General features: G+C 41.9%; 1 protein-coding gene across 1 annotated transcript; it reads right to left on the bottom strand.

The window, feature by feature from the left end:
• Positions 1-15: 15 nt before the first annotated feature.
• Positions 16-24897, bottom strand: prkar2aa (protein kinase, cAMP-dependent, regulatory, type II, alpha A). Its single transcript, XM_052051508.1, has 11 exons — positions 24243-24897; positions 23111-23396; positions 9014-9049; positions 5761-5897; positions 5091-5197; positions 3762-3903; positions 3325-3426; positions 2690-2764; positions 2326-2391; positions 1710-1848; positions 16-842 (listed from the first exon to the last, which is right to left on the bottom strand). The coding sequence occupies exons 2-11, from the start codon at positions 23355-23357 to the stop codon at positions 718-720; spliced, it is 1176 nt and encodes a 391-aa protein (XP_051907468.1). The 5' UTR covers positions 23358-23396; positions 24243-24897; the 3' UTR covers positions 16-717.
• Between the last annotated feature and the right edge of the window lie 3074 nt (positions 24898-27971).

The following is a 27971-nucleotide window of genomic DNA, read 5'->3' as shown; positions in this document are numbered from 1 at the left end:
TCAGGGAGGAAACACTTCTTTTTTTTTAATACATATAATTTAAATAATATTATATCAAAGCTTCTGTTTTTTTATCTTCATAAAATGTTTCTAAAACTTTAGTCTTCATTAAACGTTTTTTGCATTTTTTAAAGTGTTTTTTTTTTAGTTTGTCAGCTCAATTTTGTGTTTTTGCAAATGTGGTTTTGTGTTGACTTAGTGTACCCACCTGTATCGGAGTGTGTGTCCTTGGCTGAGGCAACTCAGAGCTGTTAAAATGCTCTTGTGATAGTGAAGACTGCCATAGAAAGCGCGAGTGGTGATGCATTTTTGGAAAACATTGTGAATGGAGTGTGTGTATGTGTGCTTGTTTATTCATATGTTTTATGTCTGAACGCTGCTTTGCCTGGATACAGCCAAGATACTCGTGCTGAAAACTTGAATCTGATGTGAAAAAAAAACAAGCATGTGGCCTACCATCTGCATGTGTGTATATTTATCAGGGAGTGCAGTGCGTGCGTAAGTGAATATGCAGGCGGTCGTGTCAGTGTATGTGCAAAAAAAAAAATCAATTTTATTCCTTTCCATGTGAACCAAATACAATCTATCATGTTTAGACAGTATGGGTAAAGCTTATTATGCGTCTGTGTTGCCAGTGTATGTGTGTGTGTGTGTTTGTGTGTGTGTGTGTGTGTATGTGTATGTATGGTAGAAGGCACGGAGGGTGGAGTGGGAGGCTCAGTCTCTCAGGTCCATGCTCGAGCCGAACAGGGCCACCAGCTGCTCCTCATAATGGGCGATGTTCCTCTTCATGATTTCTTTACAGGAGCCCAGGAGGCGCTCAAAGGCTTGCACGTCTATTACTGCAAGAAGGAGGAGTGCATCACGCGTGAGAGTGGACTCAACTCAGCTGCTAAAACATCTAGTCAAGCAACACATTAAGCATTTTGCATCAAAACGAATTTGGTATGAGGTTGAATTAAATTAAATCCAATTCCTACTAAAATGGCACCTCGACTTGGATCCATGTCAGATTTTCCCCATTAAAATGAATTTAAATGCTATTAATCCATTTCAGCATCCAAAAACAGTCATTGTGACACGTAAAAAACATATTTATAGCATTGTAAAATAATAAAATATAAGGGGGTGGCACCTCTATCATGTTACTTTATTTCTAAGCCTGCCTGACAAGAACTTTGGTTGTGTGGGTAGTGAATCCCTTTTCAAGAGAATAAATGAATGAATGACAATATATTGTAATGCAATAAATTAGCTATATTAGTGACAAAAGAGGCGAGTGGATGAGAGTCACAATCCACAGCGTTATTGAGATGTAAAAAGTCTTGATATTTGAATGACAACATCTGGTTCAATGTCTGTGTTTTATGTTATGTGTTGTGTTTATTATTTTACTTTATGTTAACCGTTTTGTTAAGCGCTTTGTTACAGCTGCCGCTGTTGTGAAAGCGCTATATAAATCAGCATGTATTGTATGTATTGTATAATTTAGCAGGCGATTTGTCACAAACACATTTGCACAGCTGTGGTTCAAATAATGCATTGCATACTCCTCATAAAAGGATTGATATTGATCCCCTGAAAAGGCATTTATTGAGGCCATTAAATCTTGGGGGGGGGGGGGGGGCAACCAAAAAAAAAACCCTTCAACTTTAAACTTCTGCGGACAAATGTATTGAAGGGAGATGGAGAAGTGTATTTGATCTTACCCAAACATTTGACACTGCCCACTGCGTAGGCTGAAGCAGCCCGGGGCTTGTTAGTGACCAAGGCCAGCTCCCCGAAGTACTGACCCCTGCTACAGCGCGCTATCTCCACCTCCGTATTGTCTGCATGGTCTGCCTTCGTCTGTACGATGTTAGAGGAGGGAAGAGGATGAAAGGTTAGCAACCACCGAGTGTATCACAACCCCCCCCCCAGCAAGAGAGGCACTAGGCAGCCGAGCCGACAGTCGTGATTCCCTCTGTTGCTTGGCAAAACCATTTTAATGGGGAGTGTGGGTTGTCATTGTCAAAATGACTCACACAGAAACAACCTGGTAGACTGCTCTAGTCAGCCGAGATACAGTGGCTTGGGTTTGAAAAATACATTTGCTTTCACAACTTTGCATACTGTATGCTAAACAAATGGATTAATATAATGTATGCTAACAGACTTTAGGGATCCCGAGAGTTGTGAAAAGTGTTTGTTGAAAGCATCAAACACTTTTTTTGTAGAGAAACTATAATTGCCTCAACTCTTTGGTAAACAGATTGAATAAATATTGTATATCCCTCTACCTAGAAATCAACCAACTGATAGCTGCGAAATGCAAACTCGACTTACTTTACTCTTCATCATGATCTTGACCTCCCCAGATTCTACAATGTAGAAGCAGTCAGCACTGTCTCCCTGTCAACAACAGATAGGTGAACACGGAGACTGTACTTAACTCTGTCATTGTATCTGTGGCTCAGTGAAGTCGATACATTGTCTTTCATATGAATTTATGGTTCATTTGCCTTTATTTTAGCACAACCAAAACATGTATGTATCGGTATTATATTGTACAAGAGATGAATTGGGGAAAATCGCATTTCAATTATTGAGTGATTTAGCCCTAGTCCAGGTTCCAGGTTCCTTGACGTAACATGGCAGGTAAGCAACCATCATGCTCGGCGTGGATGAGGTCAAATGTGAGGGGGCTTACCTGTGTGATGATGCGCTCACCATCTGAGAACTGCTTTGCCCCTAATACATCCACAATCTTCATCCTCTCTGTTAACTGCACAGATTTAATGCGGTGGGTGATCAGTTGAGGGAAGATAAAGAGAGAAATGCTGAGAGAATTCCGTCACTCTTGCAAACATGTCTCTGTCTATAGACCTTTTTACCTTGACGACACATGCGCTCGCATGCTTGGATGAAACCACATCTAAACAAATGCTTGTGATTGAATGAGGGGAAATAGCTAAAGTGACCAAATTAGCCGCCTCCTTGACCGCCACAGTTTGACTGCGTAAAGTATCAAGTGAAAAGAAGTGTGACATTTTTCAGAGAAAGACGGAATTGCTGGCCACTATTCACATTTCAACTGCTAAATTGATTTAAAAAATAGAAGCGGTGGAAATTCAGACATTGTTAACCTGACCGCTGAGAGCCCGGCTAATTCATTTAGCTTTCTGTTGCCCGGACGAGGCTAATGGCACAGATGTGGCTCCTCTTGACACTTGAAGACAGACGCACCGCAGAGCATGGAGTTAACAAGCAGGCGAGCCACTCTGTTGGCGGCTATTGTTTACCAACGTTATCACAGATTTATTGACGTTCCAGTCTTGAACTCACCTCCAGGGACTTCAGTAAGGGCACAGACTCAATAAAAGATTCATACATCCTTCGCTTCTTGGCATTGTTCTTCACAATGAGTCGACGAAATGTGGCACGATCCTAAAGGGGGGAGGAGAGACCCCAAAAAAAAAAATCATCTAAGAGCATTCTCAAAAGTGTCTGACTTGTTTTTCCCTGTGTGCCCACAAGGGGGAACAAGCAGCGCACCTCTTCCATTCACGAAGAATTTCATTTCATTCTCAAGGTTTAACGGGCCTCACCGTCAGTGCATTGAGAACATACAGTATGTTGAGGCTGCTATGGGACAATTACAAGGATTTCGACACATGATGACCCGGATTGGTATCAGAATATTCTCATCAGAGACATCATCAGCTTCATAGCTAGCTACAAAGGCTTCAGTTTGGAACGATGGCATATGGAGATGCTCTTACCAGCCCCCATAGCGATCCTTCCTGGGTGGCGATGATGGTGGCCGCGCGTGGTGTGTTGTACATGAGTGCCAGTTCCCCGAAGCTGCCCTTATTGTCATACTGACCCACGCATGTGTCCGATACCACAATGTCAAACACGCCCCTGGAGATTGAGAAATCAAACAATGAGAGAGATTTTGAATCAGTCCATGCACAGTAAAAGAATGTGATTCAACTAATTCAAACCAAAAACAAACAAACAAAACAAACAAACAATAAAAATCAAGCATTGCACCTCAGACCTGCGGCTACAGTTCAAACAAGTTTAGGAGATTCCAAAAGTTTGATACAATATTTTTGGGATACAGGATAACTTTTTTTTTTTTGGGGTCAAGATAAATGAAACGTTCTGCTTCTTCAAACCAATACCTTTTTGGGTGTACTACAAATAGACAGCTGCAGACCCCCCAAAAATTGAATATCGAGGGAAGTTCACTTGTTTCAATAATGAGTTTAAAAAACTTAAACTTGAAGGTTATATTAGTTCACGACAAAGTGAAATATTTCAAGCCATTATTTGTTTCAATTTTTATGAATATGGCAGACAGACAGAAAAATAAGGAATCCGGTGTTGCACAAAATTAGATTAATTCACGTGACCAATAAAAAGAAGGCCCTAAAAGGGAAAGTCAATCCCCAAATTTCCGTTATAATAAAAAGTTCTATGCAACCCTTCTTATGAGTACAAAACACGACATTCTGATTAATACTGCATTTGTGCAATATGAGTTAAGCAGTAAAATCAGCTCCAGCTCACTCATAACCCTAATTAGGATAAACAACAGGCAAAATGTCTGCATGTAGCGTTATCTGTACTCCACCGATTAGCAGTAATAATGTGTACCATACTGGAGCGCTTCATAGAGCACTCACTCGTCCGAGAATCCAGATTTCAAGTCTGAATGCTTCCCTAGAGGATGTAACATTTATGTTTGCTAACGGTGTTGGTCACACCCTCGGATAGTATGACTTGGCAGGCGTGCTGCTGCTGCGAAAGGTCATCGTTACACATGGCGCGCAGAGAAAACCCCAAAAAAGATTTGGGTCATGTGTATGTAGATATGGAGATCCCAATCAGTGGACTCTCACTGCACTGCACTGATAAGTAATTAGAGGTCACGGTGGGGGAAAACAATAACCTTTAAAAGTTCTTATTTTGCTCATTTGGCAAGTGCTCCACCCATAACTTGTATTTTTTTAGTAGACCGTTGGGCCTGCACCGTGTCACAATTATGGTCTGCACTAATCTTAAAAGGGAAAACTGAAAAGTGAGGCTATTTGTTTCTTTACCGCTCGATGACGTAAAAGTTGTCGCCATCGTCTCCCTGGTCAATCACATGTTCTTGGGGCTGAACCCGTAATTCAAACATTGCGTCCAGCACTTCAGAGAACTGCTCCTAAGGTGAAGATGAGAAGGACAAGAAGAAGCATGTCAGACCCTTGAAAGGAAAAAAAAGAAAGACGAGAAGCAAGGCGCAACAGTGGAATTGAACTAGAAGCTAAAAAAAGGTACATTGCTCATGTGAGTAAGGCCCCTGGAGGGAGGCAAGCTCAAACTACTTTATATCAAGGAGGGGATTTGGTGAAGAAAAGAGAGAAGCCACTTGTTGTTCGCATGAAGTGAAGTTTTTCCATGTTTCACAAGAACACGCAATCTCATGACAATCATCCCATCCCTGGGGTCCAAGCAAATATCATGTCAGAGATATATATCACTGTGATAACCACTGCGGATCGCAGGCGGGAAAATACATTCTCATTCCAAGGCAGATGCAAATAAATCAAGGGCATGGACTTTACAAGACAGATTTGGAATTTGGGGGAAATCCCACACATGGGTGGATCTCAGAGGAGTTTTACTTCGCCATCAATAATAAAAGACAAATAAAAGAGAAATGGGGTTAAGGGACCTTTTCTAATCAGTGTGCGCGCATGCCAAATCATCCTTCCCATTCTTTACCTGATCCAGTGTTTTGAACAGCAAGATGTCCCGACAGGCCTCCTGCAGTCTGCAGCGCTGTTCGTCTGTTTTTGGATGAACCACTCTGGGTTCTGTGTCCTCGTCATCCTCATCTGGATTGAATGCCTCCGCACACACTGTTCAAGGGATACGCATATTTGATTAGATTGAACTACAATCCACAATATCAATTACTCCAGAAAATAAGATTCAGCATATATATATTTGCTTTGGATGTGTGCACAGTCAACTGAGATCAGGTGACTCTGGAAAGGTCACGCAAAGAAACATTTGCACTGAATTCTTCTTCGATCTCACTTGCACATGACTGGACTTTTTTTCTTTTTTATGTTTAATGATAGTGTTCTCTCTCTTGACTTAAGTGACCAGCAATGACTATTTGGTCTGTTCCTGAACAATGACGGTTGAGACACACTTTTTGACTCCCAGTCCTTAGAAAGAAAATTCCAAAATTGAAAAATCTAAGGGGTGGGTGGGTGTTGTTGTGGTATTATACATGAATACACGGAAAATAACTATTTGTCACATTGAATAGACTATTACCAGAACCTTATGATTATGAAAAAGGTATGCTTTCATTCCAACGTGATTTGTAACGTCTCATCTTAACAAATGAATATATAACGTGTAGAAATTTTGCTGCTTACAATGGCTTTGTAAGTGGATCTGTCCCAAAAAGGGGTTTGGCAGAAAGAGAAGGAGAGCGGCGTAAATCAAACCACATCTTAACAGATGTCCTGTTTTGTATAAGAGTAGGTTCTTCCGATAGCAAAGGGAATTTTCCAAAGCAAGTCGTTTTCACCACCTCGCCATTTCACAACGCTCTCAGCGAATTGATAAGGATTGGTTGGTGGGACTTTCTTTTCCCGATTGTTTTTGTGGCGTCACGTGAGAGGGTTTCTGTCCAGGAAGTGGTTCCGAGGAAGGCTCGAGTGTGGACAGTTAGCATGGTGAGAGAAGTTCTCCTTATGCAAATACAAGTGTCTGCGCACAAGCAAAGCCAATCTATCAAATTACCACGCGGCTGACACTAACATTTTTGAGCATGGATGGCAGAAATTCAGGGGAGCGTGTACTGGTAATACACAGTACAAAGGGAAATCAGCATTTTAAGGATGATTTTGGGGGTGGTGTAGAATATATTATGTTCCATTCTCCAGAAATTATGGAGTGAGTCGAAAAAAAACCCAAATGGCGGTTTAATGAACACAGGGCACAGATACGACCGTCTTGGCCCGAATCTGGTGATTCTGACTCCTAACACGCCCCATGAAATTCTATATGCGTCAACTTGTTGACGAGTTGTTGCCATATGAACGTGACAGGCCATTAACACGGCCACATCTCGAAACATTTCCCATGGTGATAACATTATTACTTTATCTTAATAGAGTACATAAGTTTTGATTTTAAAGTGGCCTCAAATGAGCCATACATTCACTTCAGAAAGTGGCCTTGCACTTACCGCAAACTAAATACGGCTGGATCTTATGAATGTATAATGCCATTTTTCAAGTTACAGAGGGTGTGGAAGGCAGATACCCCTTTTAAATAATTCCACTAGATTAGACATTTGCAAAATAGACCACAGCTGAATAACCTAATATCCGGATCATGGAATGATAAAGGTTTCAGATTAAGAGGGTCATGATAAAATTGATATTAGATTTTGAATTTCTTTCCCCTCTTTATTGCATGAAAATAATGCATCATAAAGCTATGTTGGTTGAAATTATTGAGGCATAATGTATTTTTTGTTTTACCTTTTGCAGAGAGGAACCTACAAACAAAGAATACTGCAAACACCAAGTTTGGCATGACATTTTTTTTTTTGATTGATTGTTCATTTAAAATTGAAAAGATGAGCTCAGAATTTGTGTTGTTCTACCAATACAGGTTTAAAAAAAAAACTGAAAAATAGTCAAATTAAAACCCCGCTGCCAGCAGCGGGCCTTTTGTAAAGCTGAGGAAGAGACAGTAGAGTCTTGAGCAATGTTGGGACAGTGGTAAAGGTAAACATCAGCTGACACGCCAACAGCCTAATCAAAGTGCAGCTTGCCACCGAGTCAATTGGGCGTATGTAAACACGAGACAGAACAATTAAATGAGAGGAAACAAGAGTACCATTGACAAACGACAACTGACACCAACAGTGACACAAAACGCCAAACGCACGACACTGGCACTGATAGTTCACAGGCACTGGACCGATAATTACGCAATTGTTTTGTTGCCTTTATACACTGCCACAATGGATTAGAGATAAGATTGAAGTGCAGACTTCTAGCGTGACATTTCTTCACGTTGAGGAATTACACCCATGTTACGTTGCATACAACCCATTTTTAAGTGTGTGTACAAACCCGCTACACGTTTACATTCATTAAGGCGACTTGATTATACATTTTGACTTCCGTATTTTCCGCACTAAAAGCCTTCCATTTTCTTAAAAACTAACAGCGCCTTAAAATCCGATGTGCCTTGTGTATGGTCATTACGGTAATATGTCAACCCCAAAATGTCTCTTTGCTCGAGACATGCTATTAACACAGAGTTCAAACTTAAGGCGATCGGTTACGCAGTTGAACACTGAAATAGAGCAGCGGCAAGAGTTCAACGTTAACGAGTCAATGTTATAATTTGATGTTGGTCAAGTGAAATGTGTCGCTGCTTTATTAAATAAGTTTTACTGACATCTGATCGTTCTGTTGGTGTTTCCTTGAGTGTACCTCCACCTAGTGACACCCTGAACCAGTTGCCAGCCAATCGCAGGCCTTAAAGATTCACAACCTAAATTAAAAATGTCATATCTGTATTTACAATTGTTGACTGTCAAAATACTGTCCAATGCCCCTGAAAATGGAGGTACTTGGGAGGTTTTTATTTATTTATTTATTTATTTATTTTTGGGTCATTACTTCAAATGCACAGCGTTATAAAGACAATGATCTTGTCACTGCCCAAATATTTCTACAGCTACCTGTAATCAGGCTATGCAGATGCATATAGACTCAATGTGACAAAATAGGAGCCAGTGACGGAGGCCGTCAGTTTTATCTGCAATTTGTGTTGGACGTGCATGCTCAACACAATATGCGCGAGCGCACCGCAGTAGGGCCTGTTACGCAATGAAGTATGCAGTATCATAGTCCGTGTGAATAGCCCTTAAGGGAGATGACGTCAAAAGATACAACAGTGAACCCGCAGGCACGCACTGACACAGGAATCTCACCTGACACTCTTCTGTTGAATCTGCTTGGTGGCGGGGCTGCAAAGAGACAAGAAAGGGGAGGGGCAAATGAATATCATTGAGTTTATACAAACGAATATGACATTTTTTTTAACCTGGGTTATCTGTTTTTAATGAATATACAATGCAATTCTAAGGGAAAATTTGATTTTTTTAAAAAAGCAATCAGAGGGCTGAAAAAGCAGACGAGTCGGAATGATACTGGCTAAAGAGAAAGAATTTTAAAAAACAAGTTGAATACACAGTGGTAAATAAAAATGTCACACCTGTCAGAAAAGGTCATGCTGGTGACGTGCTCTGACGGCAACAACTAATTTCACTCTGATAAAATACCAACGTTATTCTTCAGTGGCTTCACAGTTTCATTAACAGATGGAATTCACACTCGATGGCACCCTCCGCATCCCATAACCCTGTACTGGATAAGTGGTACAGTATAGAATATTGATGGACCGAAAACCATCACACTCAATATTTAAAGTTGACAGTGGACAGAAAACTGGAGCACAGGGGGACTTGTAGGGGCTGGGGAACAGTTTTTGGAGTTTTGTTCCAACACCCATACGTGTGAATTGGTATCGCCTTAGTGGCATGTCCACTGGCAGGCAGGGGACCTGTTTCTATTTGAGAGGTGTCCATTATTTGAGGAAATGCAAATTTTGAGCTCGTGGCTTGCGTGCTGTTGCACCGTTGATCATAGTATTCATCGAGCTATCTGAAGGGGACACTGTGGGATATGAATATGCATTAGGAATAATTAAGAGGCCATTCAAAAGAGTGTGCGGGATGTGTGTGTGTCTGTGGATACACAGTTGTGCATTGATTTGACAATTTATTTTTCAATTTCCTTCAAATGCCTTTTTGCATTTGGGCGAGTGTGTGTAAAGTTAGCCAATTAACCCACATGATGAGTAAGCCAACACCCGCTTGATAATGCCGAGCGTTATCAAGTGGGTGCCATGGGGGCATGGCTCTCTCTTGCGACACACGTTACATAGACGCACATTAAGAATGTGCCGGTACCGTATTACCATCCTGTCAGAGCCCATTAGATCGAGACTGTGAAGCTCAGTGACTGAAAGATAATCATACATACACGCCACTTTCCTCACTCACCTGAGAAAGGGTGAGAGCCGGACACTCTTTTCTACTATTTGTCATAATGTTCATACTATTATTGCACATGTAAGACGCGAACGAGATGCACCTTCATGGCAACGATTGGACCACCCATAGGGTGCTGGATTACGGGCGGGGTGAGCAAGGATCACCCATGTATTTTTTTATTTTTTTATAGTGAAAAGGAAATGTGCATTTATGCATTTCACAACCAGTTGGTTAGTTGAAAAGCGAACGAGTCTAATTACTTCAAACTGTGCTGTTAACATTGCACAATGCCTGAATGAGCTTGACACAACAAAAAGCCATCAAAATGGCAAACAGACTACCTTTGTCCAACTTCACAAATGAGTTGAATAATTTTACACCAGTGCACCAGCCATCACATCAATTAAGCCTCTCCGATTTAGCTTTCCTCCCTAATTGCCAAACTATCTCATAGTGCTTTTCCATTCTCACAAACAATTGTGAAAACATCCCTTATTCATGAACTCCAATGCTTTTTTTGTACTTGCACAAGTTTAAAAAAAAAATGTAAAAAAAAAGACGTGTAGAGATGATAATGTTTTTTTAGGTCATACAGGTTGTTGAAATACAAAATATACTACTGGCACTGTGGAAAAATACCATGTCTGGTTTTAAAGTCTGCTTTTTTCCGAATACTGCACGGAGCTACTAAAGAAGAATTCATTAAGCACCGAGCTGCATGTTTCTGGAGGAAAAAAAAAAGTTCAGCAGAGACATTGAGTCCTAGAGACAAGAACAAACATGATTTATGAAAATTAAAGTGACCTGACCGCCACTCTATGTTCAGGCCTGGTGCTGAACACACATATATTGTCTCACATGAATGCAGTCTGGGAAATATTTTTGATCACGCACGTGTGTGTGTGTTCAGTTGTGTGGGTGCATGAGTCTGCGTGCAGCAAGTGTGAAGCGCCTCTCCCCACAGTCAGACGGTTTGTGTGGCGCTGGTGGCAGTGTGGCGATGCTCGTGGCTGTATTAAATGTACGGCTGAAGTTGCCTTGGCAACCTAACACAAAGAGGATCTCATTGCCATAACAACCATACCCCGTTCACCCTCCCCTCGTCCTTTCCTAGCTGCATACAACTCCCTTATCCAATATCGAGCTTGGAACAAGTGGCAACTCGTCCCTCCATTTCCCCTTCCTCCTCCTCCGCCAACCCTCTCACAAGCTCTCGCAATCGCCCCCCCCCACCACCCACCCCACCCTCCTCCCACTCACAATGCGCTATATCAGAACTGTTCGACAAGATGAGGGAGCCAAAAAAAAAAAAAAAAAAGTGGCGGTATGTTTACACAGATGATGAAACAAATGACTGACCAGAAGGTTTAACAGAGTGAAATATCTGGAAATGCGACACATTATTTAGTAGTTAATAGCAGTAAGTTGGGACACATGAACAGTGAGCTCACCATGGAAAAGAAAAGAGGATTAAAAAAAAAAACTTGAACGGTATAGCATGATTATATTGAAGGCATGTGGACAAAGAGAGACGACAAGGAAGGATGAAGGAATGACTCTGGAAAGTGAAAGCATTGTGATCATCTACCCTTAATAGGTGACAAATTATTTGTTTACCGTGTCTTTGAAGTAGAGTCAAAGAAGAAACAACATACATGGAAATGAAAATGTTAGTGTTCGTTGATTTTAAAGTAGCAATCTAGCAGCGGCCCCCGTTTGGGACGGTCAGTTCGTTCTGAGAAAGTCTTTGCAGTACGTTTAGAAGACATGATATACTGTAGAATGAGACAATACCGTTTCACTTGGGTGGGTTATGCTAGAGTCGCTGAATTCAGGTGTCCTGGAAAGCTTTGTCAGTGTGTCTGCCTGCCTTTTCTGTCGGTCTCCACTCGAGATAATTGGAAGTGCTCAGAGGGTTTACGACGCTTAACCTGTAACGATTCTCAACTGATAAATTTTTGGTATGTACTCTGCACTTAGCTCATCAAACTTGAAATAAGGTCTGACATGCCCCATGACATATTGCGATACATATACATTTATGAGCTACTCGTATCTGGATTAAAAACATGACATTATAATTGGTCGGGCAATTTTCAATAGTCAAAATGATTTCATTTGTTCTAGTAATGGCAATCGAATGCAAAAAAAAAAAAAAAGACAAAGGGAATAAAGCTTTGATTGCAGGTAATAGCTCTCGCTAATGTTTGCGATTGAATGTTGATATATTAAATCTATTTAATGGGGTGAATCTTTCTGAATCACATGAAAAAAATTGTAACATTTGCTTCTCTGCATTTCACTTGTCCCTCGGGACCACCGCAGTAAAATGCTTAGCGTTGTTATCACTTCTTACAAGTTGAACAAACTTGCATCTGCCTAATGGACAGAGCAAACAAATAGTTCAATGGTACATTAGGATCATTGAGCGGGCAATGAGACAAATATTTGCAGGGGTAATGCCTTCTTTAGAAGTGTTTCTTTGCAGCGGCTGTTTGAATCGTATGACAGCAAGGCGGCGCAACAAGCGTTTTAAAAACAGTTCGAAAACAGAGGGGCAAGAATACGGAAAACGAGGCTGAGGAGGCCTTAAGCAAAACATGGAGCACAGTGGACTTATTTTGGACTCCTTTTTTCGTCATCTTAAACGTTCTACATCAGCTATTCCCCGGCAACATTAAAAAAATAAAATTAAAAAAAAAAGATATTTTGTGCAACAAAATGAATAATGCCCAATTGCTGTTTGGTGTGACAAGATGTTTGAAATGTACTCGTCAACCACTGGGATTGAGCGGTCACCAGCCGGGAGGGGCTCCAGGCCCTTGGGACCGCAATGAGCTATGGGCTGTCACAAATAAGGGTGGGAGACATTCCCACTTGTTTACTGTGTTCATCTCCTTCCCAACGACAGACTGTTTCTTCTGCTCCCGCCCACTCAATCTCCACTGGTCACTTATCGTGCTCATCGCCTTTCCCAGTGGCTCACTCCGACCGCAACTATAATCTCAAGAAAGTTTGGGACCGGAGGAAATGGACATCTCAATCGATATGACTTTTGCCCGAAGTGACTGCGAGCGTTTTGGATCATGAATTAGTTGGGTGGCACGGTGTACTAGCGCTAATTTCATTCCTCTCATCTTCAATTGGGAGTTTGAACCCACGTTCCTGTGTGGACTTATTTGCATGTTCTGCCTTTGCTTGCACGAGTTGTTTGCAGGTCCCCGGGTTTGCACACAAATTCCAAAAATATACATGTAGGGTTATTTGAGACTTTAAAATGTATTTAGGTGTATGAAAGGATGTTTGTATTTGAATTGCAAATGGCTGACAACCAGTCCAGGGTGTACCTCACCACTCGTCAGCTGGGAAAGGCTTCAGCTAGTTAATAAGGAGAAGTTGGATGAATAATCGGTTGGGCTCCAAATCGTAAAAATTTAAGTATGTAAACGGATAACGTCTTGTAGAGCACAAACATGAATTATCTAACCTGCTCTGAAATAACAATAAATTGATGGTTTGAAGAACTGCTTTGCATTCATTTGGATTCTAGCCCATCTATATGCATGCATCACCTGCAACATTTCTATACGAATTATTTCAAGTCCTCTAGTCATGTCCATTACGCAAGCTTCTCACTGATAACTGGCAGGAGGAAAGATTGCATTGATCGCACAAGTCCAGGTCAGAGTTTACGGGAGGGCTTTGTTTTCAAGGCCTAAGTGGGATCCCAGTCGTCAAAAACAGCAACTTACTGTTCTTATCATGTGTTGCTTTAAAGTGAATTTTAAAAATGTTATGTTGTTATTACACGGCAGCAGAGAATTCCACACCCAATACCTGAGCACCTTCCCGGATCTCCAAAATAAAATTCTTGGCAGCAAATAAAGCCTTTTTCCTCATAAAGTAACTAAGGATTTTCAAATCCATCGAGAGGTAGGGTCAAAGTCAAAGTATTTGATCTCCAAAACGTGTCACATTTTATCAGTGACTACAAGTTTTTCTACTTGCAGGACATAGAGCAAAAAACCCAACATTGTGTTTTATTACTGTGGGGAAGAAAGAATGTGCCCATTCTTCAGCTTTGAATAAAACACAACCAATAGGTAACAATAGCAATTAATCAATCATGGATTACAACAGTAGTCTATGTATAACAATGTGAAAAAGCAATCTGTCGTTTGTGTCGCAGTGTCTGGAAACCACACACACAAACACATACACATACACACACGTCTCCTGGGTGCTGTTAGCAGTCTAGGAAGCGTGTCAGAAATTTCCAGGTCGAGTGTTACAAAAGATACAGTGGACCCTGCATAATCGCGATTGGATTTTCGCTGTTCACGGACCGGCCCAGAATCTTTCCCCCGCAAAAAGCAGTGGTCCAATGTATGTCAAACCCAATCCACTGTATAAGCAACAGACATTCTCCTTCATTGTTAGCGATATGATAACAATGACCAATAACCGGCACAGAGGGAGAACCTATGTCGTTCACTTCACCCGAGACTTGGCAGAAGTTGTGGTAGGACAACTCGTGGCAGCTTCACCATGGCAACGCACCTGCAAGCAATGCCCTGAGCATCTAACACTTCCTGGTTAAGAAGAAGAACACTATGCTGGAGCAACCTCCCAGCTCACCCAATCTGACTCTGTGCGATTTCTCCCCCCCCCCCCCCCCCCCCCCAAGCTCAAAGGGGACATGAAGGGGACCCATTCTCACAAACCTCCACTGTGGCAACACCTTCAAGCTGCATCAGCTAGCTCAGTGTGACACCAGCATTCAAAGAGTAATTCAGAACGTAAAAATTTCAATGTTTCATTCTCCAGGATGAACACTGTGTAATGCGTGCCAGTGTGACAAAAGATCACACCACCGGATGTAATCTGCAGCAGGAAAAATACAATTGTGAACAGTCAGTGGGTAGGGAAATCGGAACAAGTGCTCCTCAAACCCCTGTGGTGAAACATAAACAAGGCCAAGCTGGTCTCCGATTACATGACCATTTACAGTCAAAAAGAAGTCCAAACCTCCTCAAACTCAAGCATGTTTACAGCCGAGTCATTAAATCCAATAGCCTTGTAGCTGTCGGCAAGTCTTCTGTTTCATTGAGAAACAAATAATTTTTTGTTTCTCAACGACTTTCCTCTTATGGCAGCACTTACATCACATTCAGAATAGACATACAGAGCAACATTTGAAAAGGAAAGGGATTTGGACTTGTCGTGACCTCTGACTATCTAAATCAAAACGAAACAAGGCTACCGACCGCCTATCGCAGTCATGGGCGGGAGGGATCGGCTTTGAGCTGCTCAAGGCCAGCAGTTTCTATGGCAACTGTGGCTGTACCAGCTATGCGGACTGCACCAAACACATTTGACGGGATCCAAATTAACTTCAAATGAGAGGTGAATTATTTAGACTCTCTGTTAGCGAGTAAACACTCAAGTGTTCTTTCATTTTCATCCGATCCTGCTTAAAATAATGAAACAGCGGCTGGGAACAAATGTGCTTTCCCGTCACCCTTCTCATAAAGCTGTGCGAGTGGATACTCACATTCCTCAGTGGTGGAGTTTATTGGCATTGTGCACCAAAGTGAACAACAACATAGGCCAGGGTTGACTGTCCATAAAAATCAAACCCGAGTACCAAGCACGGTGGGGAATAATTATCCACACTTGATGACATTTCACTTGTAATTGCTTTCCTTGTCCAAATAATTTTATTTTTTCTGTGGCGCCACAAAAAAAAAACAAAACCATAAAACATCTTTCAAATAGCTCGAGTTCATCCAGCATGTACACGGATCACTTTCTATGGATGGTAAATGGCCCATGTGTTCTCCAAAGCTATTGAAACAGGCCATTGTCACCTTCAGGCAACCTCTCTCTCTATACCCTTAATCAGAGTAAGAAAAGCTGAGCTTCATCCCGAATCACTGGGCTGGTCTTCGAAAGCTTTGCAATCCTACCTTGGGATCAGACACAGTCCTCTTTAATGTGAAAATGGAATGCATCGGCATGTTTTGCTGTGCAAGCACTCAAGGTGGAAAATCACATTCGGGCAGAGCGTATCTACTTTATTCTTGTGACCCGGGAGTCTCACAAATACGAAAAACAATCCATCTGACGCCGGTTAAATGGCTGGCTGATGCACGTTGAGAGGCATTCCCAAAATAAAAAGATACTTTCACCCGAATAATACCTTTAGACATACGGATTGAAAAAGCAAACAATTCATTCACTTAATTTCAATCAATAATTCCTCATTCAGTTTCTTCTGCCCATTCATGTTTAACCTATTCATTGTGGTTGCTTCCACCTTTATTAAGTCTATTGACTTGGAATGGCAAAGACAGTTCTACTAAATCCTATAATAACCTTGTCTCCCTGTAAGCCATCTTGCCTAATTAGATTGGTCTCATACATCCAGGTCAACCATGCAGAGGAAGGGAGACTGGGATATCGAGTACAAGAGTTTGTGCGTAAGACAAGTTGGAACACATTTAGTGAATTGATTTATTTTTTAGGGGGGGACTTATGTTATCAGAATAAGCAAAGTGGTGAAAGAATGAAAATGCAGGCGCAATGTACTGCAGTTTATCATCGGTTGGAGGACATCGTTTTTAAGTGATTTTCTAAAAATTATCTTTGATGTCCTTTTATGGGGATTTGCAGGATAATTTGCGTTGGAAATAAATAGGAGGCCCCTTTTCCTAAGATATTTTCGCTGGTCAGAAATAATTTAGGCATGGAACAGTCAGATTTCTTATAAATTAAAACATGTATATATTCAATTACGTAAATTAGCTGGACTCCCGATTGGGTCTCTGTTCTCCTAATATAGAAAAAGGCTTGCCACTGAGGGGCATCTTGTGGCCGTTGTCTCTTCATTTTGTTGTCTCTGTGGAAAGTGAGACACTGATCAATGTTTGTCAGTGCGTACGCATGTTGCTTAAAAACGGGAAACATAAGTGTGTCGCGTGAACGTTAAGGAAATCAACCGTGCACAAAAAGTGACCAAACACGGCACAAGCCTGGTCTTCAAAATGCATCGGGAATTTCCCCAAAAATAAATTGGTGCATTATATTCCTCAACTCCTTTGAGATTGGCAGTTGAAGCAAACTTTTAGAAGCTGTGCATGGTCGCCGTCATCTTTTCAGAGTTGAGTGGGCATGTATCGAAAACCAAGTGGGCAAGTACTTGAGTAACGAGTCACCCTCCTCCATCACAAAGGCGCCAAAATCAAATCTGAGCCTTATGCTTGTACAGTGAAACTCCTCTACAATGAAACCTACATGGGTGAAAATATTTTCATGCATGAAAGCCATTCCCACTTTTCTGCTCCCCCTACAACGGAAAGTCCCACTGTTCCCTTACACAAAATATTTGTTTCTGCTCTTGCCTCGCAACAAGATTCACTACAACAAAAACAAGCCTTCCGCAAAAGTCTAATCTAACCTCAGCATGCCACAGCGATCTCTACTGCTTCATTCGGAAACGGCAACAGCAACCACCACACTGGTTTACACATGCGCAGTACTACAGGAAGTATTCGTTTCAGCCGCAGCACGAACGTTGCATTGCTAAAAGGGCGACAAAACGGACCTTTGCATACCAAGGAGTTAAGAAAAGCTTTACCGCTTGAAGACGAGATAAAGGTAATAAAAATGAAAGATGGAGGAAGCAAAATAAAAGACATTATGCAAGAAATTGATGTAAGTGAAAGTTAATGCTGATCGTAAATTTCGCTGGCTTTATAAAGTGTATGCTCATACTTGTGCACCATTGGAATAAAATTTAAAAAAGTACACATATACGTTTTTATGTGTGTTAGTGTTTACGTCTGAGATAAAATTTGCTACAGTGAAAAGTCCCCTGTTGTGAAAAAGTTCTTGCTGCAAACATGATTTCGTTGTCGAGGAGTTTTACTGTATTGGCTATTGGACACAATCAACAAAATGTATAGATGTCTCACTTAAGCGGTCACAGACTCATTTGGAAATGCAGAAAACTGGTCAAAATTGGATTATGATAGGAGGGCACCTTCAAGCCTCAGACATTAGAAAAAAAAGGGAGGACAAATTGAACATGCAGAGCAATGACTGTCACAAACCTGCTTTGCTCATCTTAAGGGGAGACCATAAAATTGAATAAGAAAAAATGTATATAACACTACCTCTCCAAAATCTTAGAAGCACCATATTGTAAGACCTGACAATTAAGCCGTCTTTTTGACCGTGTAGAATAAGTTCCGGATGGCAGCCTTTTTTCTCTTAGCCGATCTGTATTTTGGGGTTGGAATATGTACCCTAGCGTAGTCTGCAAGCAGTCGCAGAGCGAAGCTCGGACGGAGCTGTGAAGTTTGCCAGCCGAAAGTCAATTCTCTTATGTCTAAAAATTATTGCATACTTCTATCCATTCTTTTGCCTTCACTTTCACAATTTCAAAAATGAATTGTGGCAGCATGATGGGGCGACAATTTTTTAACATTAATCTTAAAAAATGCATTCATTAGTACATACGAATTGGAAATTTAGTTCGCCATTGTCAAACTCTACTATATTAATTGTGCACATATTTCGAATGATTTTGCCGGCGGACGGCTGGCGATTTGTCAAAAACCAGGAAATGGGCATGAGCGGCGGAGTTCCCTGCTGTATCGGCGCTGGCCAATCAGATAACAGTGATGACACAGCCCTGCTTGGCCGGCGCTTTAGGACCACTTCTGAGATGGTTCCAAGAAGAGGCTCCATTTGAACCGCCTCGAAAAACTCCAATAAAGGTGCCTTAAGTCCCCCGGCTGGCCTGGAATTGCCGTGGGATGTCTCCGAAGAGTTGGAGAACGTGGCAGAGGAGAGGCAAGTCTGGGCTTCCTGCTAAAGCTATTGCCGCCGCTACTCCAAGTGCTAGATAACGGATCGATGATGGATGGAACAGTCACATGTGGATTGACCAATAGCATTGATTTGTGAAGAAAAGTTACCAAAATGTGACAAATGGGGTTTTGATCCCGTGCCAACGGCATATAAATCATAAGAGTTACCCGTAAATGTTAAAGAAACCATCTCAGATTGGTGAAAGTAATTTTGGAAAGTATTTCTGGCCAGCAGATCAGCGATTGAGCATGAGTTACTGTTTATCTGCAGGCCATGCATAAGAGCGGTCAGGCTAGAACACATGATGCGTACAGCTCTATAAGCCTGTGTTGTCACACCGTGTGATATGTGCCTTGGGGCTGTGTTGCAAGCCTGGCTGGATAATCTCATGTCCTGTGTGCAATAAGGGTTGCTCAGGTAAGAAAGCACAACACTTTCAAGCAGTGTTCTTTACTGATTCGTTGGATTGAGGAAAGTCTGAACGCGGAATGCGTGTTACTCAAAATGTTCCGACTGGAATTTGAATGGGAAATACAAGCAGCTCAGCTGGCTTTCACACATACGGGGGTACGCTGAACATTTGTCAAACACACACACACACTTACCCACTTGTATGCATGCAGAGATCGAGGGAGAGCGAGAGAGAGAAAAAGAAAAACGGACAGTAATTGCGCTTTTACCCTGAGCCAACCACCAAAGCCAGCCAACCATTCCTTGCTTCTGGTGTAAGGATGGGCAAAAAGTCCTTGATATATTGTTGGTGGAGATGAATGACTAATTAACTCATGACTTTGTGAATACAATTTTAATTTGACAGAATAATATAATGATAAATAACCAACCAAACACATAATGATCAATTAACCAATGACTATCCCCATCCGTGGGCATCATGAATTAGGGTAACTGGCAACCTAATAATGGCTCCAAGACATGTAAACCTTCGGCAGATTCACAGTCCATTAAATAAGATCAACCCACTGAGAAAATGCATTAAAGAAATCTCATTCACAAAACAACACACACACCGGTACCGGCTCCACAGCTAAACAGATGTAGGCCACGCTGCTCTGTGCAGCATACGCAGAGCAGAGCAGTGCAGTGGAGCAGCTTGCATCTCCTCTGAGTCTATTAATCCTCAGGAGAGATCAGAGTATGTACAACATGTGGAGTGTTTTTTTTTTTTGGACTGATTTTTGTCAATCGGACGAATTTGAATACGTTGAAATTCCGAAATAACAATGTCATTTCAAAAGAGAAAGTAGAAGTCAATTTCTTTGGCGTCGGCCTGAATCCTCCTAGCTCCAAAACCATCACTTTTCAGGAGTCCCCACAGGCGTGATGTTTTTTCAACTATGACCATGGTATCGTAAAATGGAGCAAGCCATATTCTACACTTTAGATTGGGCAATAATGATGAAAACCATTGAAGAAATATCATCCAGACATGTGGATTAGCTTTGTGAAAAAATAGTCAATTAACAAAATTGTGACACGGGAGGTTTCGGCTCAAGGCCAACAATATTTGACGTAGTCTCTGGTGGCTTCAATGACTAAATAATAAAAATCAAAATTGTTGATGAGGAACAAAGTGTACATTTTTTAAATACAGGCAACACTATTGGAAAACGCTTCGTGTGACTGTCCCCAATTGGCAAGTCAACAAGTCTGGCATGGCATTCACATATTGGAAGGGCGGGGGGCAATATCAAAGAAATAGTGGCTCTGCGATCGATCAGCCAATGATCATGATTCGCCGATTTCTGTGGAAAGTATTTGACTGGCATATATCAATCAGTCTCTTGGTGCCGATCATATAAGCTTACCACCCGTAGTTCATACCAACTAGACACCGACCTGCATGCCGTGTAGCGTCCCTCATTTCCCCTTCCTTCGCACTGAACAGACATGCGGCAACGGCAAACATGTCTACCGGGTGGCAATCGTATGCAAACTGAGAGGGAGGTTAAGTTTGCATCCGCGGCATCAAAAGATACCTTGGAGGGAGAACAGCTTAACGAGCTTTTAAAATCACAAATGTAATGGCATTAGAAGTTGGTGAGGTGTTGACGCTGACAGCAGATGTATATATTTCGACTCGGTCCCAGTCAATTTGCTCCCCTTTGTTACAAAGAATCTGACGCACATCTCAACAGTAATTGTTTTCTGTAGTCCTTGAAAACAGACTTTAGAGACGCATGCAAACATCTGCTTTTACGAAAGAAAGCTACGATCAGAATTTTTGCCTATTTTCTGACAACCAGCAACTGAATCAGAACTTGTTTGTGCATCTTCAGCACTGTCACTTTGAAATAATGTCCTGTTTTTGGATAGAGGGATGGGGGGGCGGAAATAAACAGTTCTCAATTTGTCTGATCTGTCAATCAAGGGAATCTGAAGGTATCCATAATAAGTTATGTTTCTCACACCATTTTACATAAGATTTGGTTCCTCACGCCATCCCCCCGTCCATTTATCCGGGTTTGAGACCGGCACTTGAGCTCTCAAGTGGCTGTGTGTTGTGGGTATTAGCCGCAGGCTGAAACCACAGTTGCTTCATAAACGCACATGACAACCCAAACTTTCTTTGCTGGGAGAGAGACCCATGACCAAGCCATCGTTTCCAGATCAATAGACGCCGCGCTCCAAATCAATGTTAGCACCATATGGAATAAATGCAAACAATAAGTGTCTAGAATTCTATACTATAATAAAAACAAACGTCTGCGACCACTGCATTAGGTAATATGTACACAAGGAACTGCCATCTGTTCATGGTCCACTATTCAACATTTTTTTTCCCATCCTCCTCGAATGTGTTGTTTCAAATCCCACCTAGGCTAATTTTGTACTTTTTCTGCAGCACCCTGAGACGTCACACGATGTCCCTGGCTAATAAGATAAGACAACCTTTTTCGTCTCGCAATGGAGAAATTCCCAATTCACAGAAGCAAAGTTATGAAAGGAAGAAGTAGAGCAACAAAATATAGGAGCTGCTAGAAAGACAGCCACTCTCGCGGCGCCATTTTGAAGTCAAAATAACAAAAATAACACAACAACACAGACAGTTGTGCAATCTTCACCACTTTTCTGCATATACTTTGTTGTCTGAAGCAGTTATAGATGAAAGAGGATCAAAGTGTCGTTTCACCAGTGGATCAGAGATGTCATGCTGAAAATGTGCACACGTCTGCTACAAGCTAAGTTTTGTAGAAAAGAAGCTCAGTCCCTATACCAAGCGACTAGGGCTGGGTTTAAAAAAAAAATTCATATCTCGAATAGATTTTCCTTTCCATCACTCGATAGATTCATAAAACCATAAAGAGATCCTTTCAATAGGACTTTTCCCATTTTTCATGTGACTTCTCGCATCACATGAGATCTCGCCAAGATGCGGGAGTTGCATATCAAGTCAAGTCAGCTTTTATTGTCAAATATGCTCTATGTGTAACAGACAGCACAGATGAAATTACTTTCCTCTCTCAACCACAGTGCAACATGTAGTGCATTGAACACACACAGCTAGAATTTACATAAACTTACATCAGACAAATATATAAATATTTTAAATAAAATAAATAGCAACAACAGGTGGATAGCAAATATCAAAACATGGCGGAAGCGCTGAAATTAGCATCAACTTGAAGGCAGAAGTCTAGAAGAGTTTTGGCCTTGAAAAACACAAAGACAGCAATGAAACTTTGGGAGACAGTGATAGGAATGTGAAAGTCATGAGTTTCAAGTGGGTTTTGCCACTTTATTTACACAGCCTGCCCTGTGATTGGAATTGTTATAAATTGTTTTCACCGTATTCAAAAATACATTCATGATTAATGTTGCTCTAAAGGGTTAAATTCTTGTAAATATTTAGATTACAAATGCACCAAATTAGAGCTAGTTTCTATTATTTGCACCATTGCCTGTGAGAATGTTTTCCATATGAAAGTAAAATTTGTACCGCGTGAAAATCAATCAAAGTGAATCATGAATTCAATCGGGCCCTTGTGAATCTAATCGATTTTGGAAATCTGAATCGATACCCAGTCCAACCAGCGACAAGCGAGGATTGATATACACAAAATTAGTGCTACTTACGTTCAAAGTCTGAGTCGTCATCTTCGTCATCGTCGCCATTGGACTCTGTTTGCATCGGCTCGCCATCGAACATCACCCCCTTTCCCATCTTGCCACCGTCACTGGCCCCATCTTGACTCCTGGTGTCCCGCAAGCGGGTGAAGTACTGGACGGCAAATTCCAACAGGTCCGACGGCCGTTGCCGAAGCACCTCCACCGTGTAGCCCTCCAGCAGTTCCTTCAAGCCCACTGGTATTTCAATACTCATGGTTGTGTGTGTGGCTCAGTTGCAGTGCTTGTTCTCGATCTGTGATAGGAGAGGTCATTGTCAAGGTAAGTTGTTGTTACTTAGGGTCATCAATCGGATCATCAAAATGAGTCGGCCACAAGGTTAAAACAGGCCCATGCTGCAGGTTTGCAAAGCCAAGGTTTTCGTGTCCATGGCAAAAGTTTTGCTCTTTTCATGCGCTGTGGATTTTGAATGACAGCTGAAATTCCACTGCCAAGTTAACCAAAGAATTATCAACTCAGATGTTGACAATCCAAGGTAGTGGGTGCAACGCAGTAACGATTTGTGGTGCTGTCTGACATTGACACTGAACGGACGTATTATCTCGTGTTGAACCAGTGAACACGGAGTTCCCACAGCTGCAATGGGCAGATATGAGACTAACGTTTGCCAATGCGGGAGGGCATGGGGGTGGACAGAACATAAGATAAACAGTCAGTGGTTAGGTTTTTGCTCATTTTGCACGAGTGCTCTCTCTCGCGTGTGCACACACACACACGCGCAAACATACATACACGTTCAGACGCACAGATGTGTCAAATTGGGCTGGGCTGAAATAGAGACCAATACTCGTGAGTTACGGTAAGGCGGCGGCGCCTTTCAGATACAAAGACACCGAACAGAGTTGATCTCAACTTCCAAATGCAAACGGGCAAATTGGTGTGCGTGCGACGGCACTTGTCTCGCCATGCATCCGGACGTGAGCTAGCTTCATGCTAGCGAGGAGTAAAGCCACCTTTTAATGGTTTATTTTCCAATCAACGGATGGACAAGTTAAAGCGAACACAAGCAGTCTGCCGGTTAATCGCGGGTTCTTGTTCGGATAAGCCGCCGGGGAAAGCTCGTGGCAAGCGGTCCACTTACATGCGAATTCAATCTCACCGGCCAAACCAGCCAGTCCCCTCCTTCGCTTCACCGTGTAGTATTCCTCGTCCGCTCTGGTTTTCCACCGCTTCTTGAAGCCAACCCGCTCCGCCGAGGTGATGAGAACAGAACAGCGAACGTATCCCTCCTTAGAAGACACGTCTCTTCCCACGTAGCGCCAACAATGTCGTTGGCGTCACCTTGCTAACGTACTAGGGCTTAATGGTTTAGCTTTGCTCGTAGCCCCGTCGGAGGTTGTAACAAGAAGCCGGCCGAGTTAAGGGTAGGGGGTGGGGAAGTACCGCTTCACGGCTGCAGCTCCGCACAACGGCCACGCACTGCGTGGAGGGTGGGACTTGCTGTGCAGAATTCTGGCGAGCTGGTTAGCCAACAAGCTATCCGGCTAATTAGCTAATAGCCTGTTAGCCCCTACTGTACATGTATTCCGACGGCAAGTGACACGGCGTTCAGCGAGCACTGGACAAATCCTGGGAGCTAAGCCACCAAATTTCACAGCGACAAAACACCGCCAAATAAAAACGGTTTATAAAGTAAATACAGGACAGATATTAAATATAACGGGAGACGCGTGCAAAGAAAAAACACAATGGTAAGTCCCCAACCTGCGCCGTACAGCCACCCATGAGCTGTCAAGCACGAATGAACCCTCCAGTGAGCGTGGTGGGCGTGGCGTGCGAGAACCGATGACATTGATTGACAGGAACTTGGGTCAATCAAATTATGAAAAGCACTTCATTGGCTGAGAAAAAAAGGCGGAACAGAACTTAGGCCACACCCATAGAAATGACGGGTCAATTTTGATTGCCATCTGCCGGTGGTCGAATTGTTGTTTATTTCCAAATAAAATCGAGAGTGTTTCTTGATTTTGAGCCAAAGCACATGTTTTTCATCGGAAAAAAATCATAGCATTCCATCTAATAAATATGTCACAAAGTCTTTATTTATATGGAAAATATGATCTCATGTCAATTTACTCACAGATGTACTTAGTAAGAAATGTTGGCCAGTTGATTTGAGCACAGTTATTATCGTGTATAGCAGCAAGTGGACAAAGGTTAAGTGCACTGTACCTTCTGCCATGTAGTGGAAGAACTTAAGCTGCTAGCAAAGATATAGTGGAGAGTAGACCAGGGAACCCGTAGACCATGAAGTAGCTTGTGAGTTCACGATAGCTCCCGAAGGAAGTGTCAGGAACTCTCATTGGGATTTACTCAATCACTGTTGCACTGAATGCTATTAGTACTCAAAAGTAAGAGTACTCAGTATGGTTTGGCATGGTAACTGTTGTTTGTAGATGAATTGGCATTTATGGCCAACAGCAAAGAAGAATGCAAAAAAAAGTGGCTATGCAAGGGACTGAAGATGAACACATCCACAACAGAAGTAATGGCAAAAGTGTTAGAAATGAATCAACATAAAAACTTACATAAAGGATAGGAACAACTCCAGTCTCAGACAGGTCAGTGTCTTTAATCCCTGTGAGGAATGAGGAATGATGAAGAAGGCCTTGAAACAGTGATAAGTGTGAGAGTGACGGCAGAATAGGCAAAGTGGAGAGAGCTGTCGAGTATCATAAGATACAGAAAATGCCCAGAAGTCATCGAACCGATGTTGTTGTATGGGCCAGATGTATGGACGAAAAAGGACAGGAATTTAGAGGTAACAGAAATGAGGATGTTTAGAAGAACGAAGGGATTGAGGGATGAAGAGAGAAGTGAGAACATCCGGACAGTGCGTAGAGGTGAATGATATCAATAAGAAGGGGAAAGAGTTCAGAATGAGGTGGTATGAATGTGATGACAATGGATCACTTCTGGTAAAATGCAGTTTGCATTTTATTTTTTATTTTTTTTGGCATAGTTGTTCAATATTATAACTGGACTAATGAAAATGGAATATTGCTTAACGGCTCTCTGTTTTGAACATTGATGTCCGAAATGTGACCTTTTTTTCAAGTGTCTTTTGTTGTTTTTGTTTTTTTGCTGGAGAACAAAGTAGGCGTCACCTACTGCAAACAAAAACCTTGTACGTTTTAACATACTTGGCCAATGATGACGACTCTGTTTTTATTGCCTCATACTTGTAACTAATGAATACAAAGTGGAATCTATTTTTTTTTATAATCTAATCTAATACATCCATCCATCCAACCATCCATTTTCTGAACCGCTTAATCCTCACTAGGGTTGCGGGGGGTGCTGGAGCCTAACCCAGCCGTCTTCGGGACACCCTGGATCAGTTGCCAGCCAATCGCAGGGCACACAGAGACGAACAACCATCCACGCTCACATTCACACCTAGGGACAATTTAGAGCGTCCAATCAGCCTACCATGCATGTTTTTGGAACGTGGGAGGAAACCGGAGCACCCGGAGAAAACCCACGCAGGCCCGGGGAGAACATGCAAACTCCACACAGGGAGGCCGGAGCTGGAATCGAACCCGGTACCTCTGCACTGTGAAGCCGACGTGCTAACCACTGGACTACCGGGCCGCCTAATCTAATACATCACACCATATTAGCAATCTCTGGATACACAATAAAGATGCTCCTTCGTATTCTAATAACAGCAAATCAATGATTTCATTTTTGTCTGCTATATCAAACAAGGGAATGTCTATGTCACCACCATAGTGACTCAAGTTTTTCACACTACTCTCATGATTTTTACACAGAAAGCCCTTCCTCGTGCAACCAAGAATACTAATGATGCTATATTCTTCTGCGGGTGTACTTTACCTGATATTTGGACCCGATGACAAAAACCTTCAAAGTGAAGACGGCGTTTCCCATTTGGTTTGCAGGATTTTATTCATGCTTAAAATGTGAATTGCTTTTCCATTCACACACTGCGTTTATCTCGCAACTGCTTCAATGGAGTTATGATTCAACAGCCCCATCTACTGGCCAACACAGTTAAGTGTGTGTGTGTGGAATTTAAATTTATGTTATCAATGAGTGCTTCCCCGTTGACCTTGATATTAGAATTTGGGAGAGTACCGTGCTTTTTTTCTTTTTTTTTTAACTGGGCAATGTATATTTTACATAGAAAGGGAGAGAGGCTAACGGCTGAATATCCGTTGACCATTTGTTTCTCATTTAGGAAGACAGATGTAATTCTATCATGAAAAGATTTTTCTTCTTTCTGTCCTGGTTATTAATGTGAAAAATGGAAAGCCATTGTAAAAAAAAATGACGTTTGAGTGATGACATAACCTTCATTCATTCAGATCTGTGATTGCATTTGAGTCAAAAGCTCAGTACGTCAAACCATTTGACGTACTGAGCATGGCGTCGCCGTCGATGGTCAAACAAATTTGTTGTTACCTGTCGTTGTGGCCACACAGAACACGTGTTTGGTTAACGTCACCCTTGTAGCAGAAATAATTCCAGACAACTGACATGCATCTGTTAATGGTACCAAGTCTTCGTTTTCTTTGACCTTGTGAAGTTGACATATCCGTTGCTCATTTTTTCAATGTTGTTAGCGGCGTGGGTGATCTGCTGAAGTTTTGCGCGTAGTGTATGATGGGTATCTTTTAGTTCATTTGTCGAGTGGCCTGCATGAACTTACTACTTTACACCAAACACACACACACACACACAAAACATTTTAGCACCCGAGTGGCATTTTTATTGGTGTTACATTAAATTTTTCGATATATAGTGTCATGCACCAGTTTACAGCAGCCTGAAGAACAAGAACCAA

This window comes from Hippocampus zosterae, chromosome 2 (genome assembly GCF_025434085.1).
Source record: "Hippocampus zosterae strain Florida chromosome 2, ASM2543408v3, whole genome shotgun sequence".
NCBI lineage: Eukaryota > Metazoa > Chordata > Actinopteri > Syngnathiformes > Syngnathidae > Hippocampus > Hippocampus zosterae.
The sequence above is the reverse complement of the archived record's forward strand: the minus strand, read 5'-3'. Positions and strand labels throughout refer to the sequence as shown.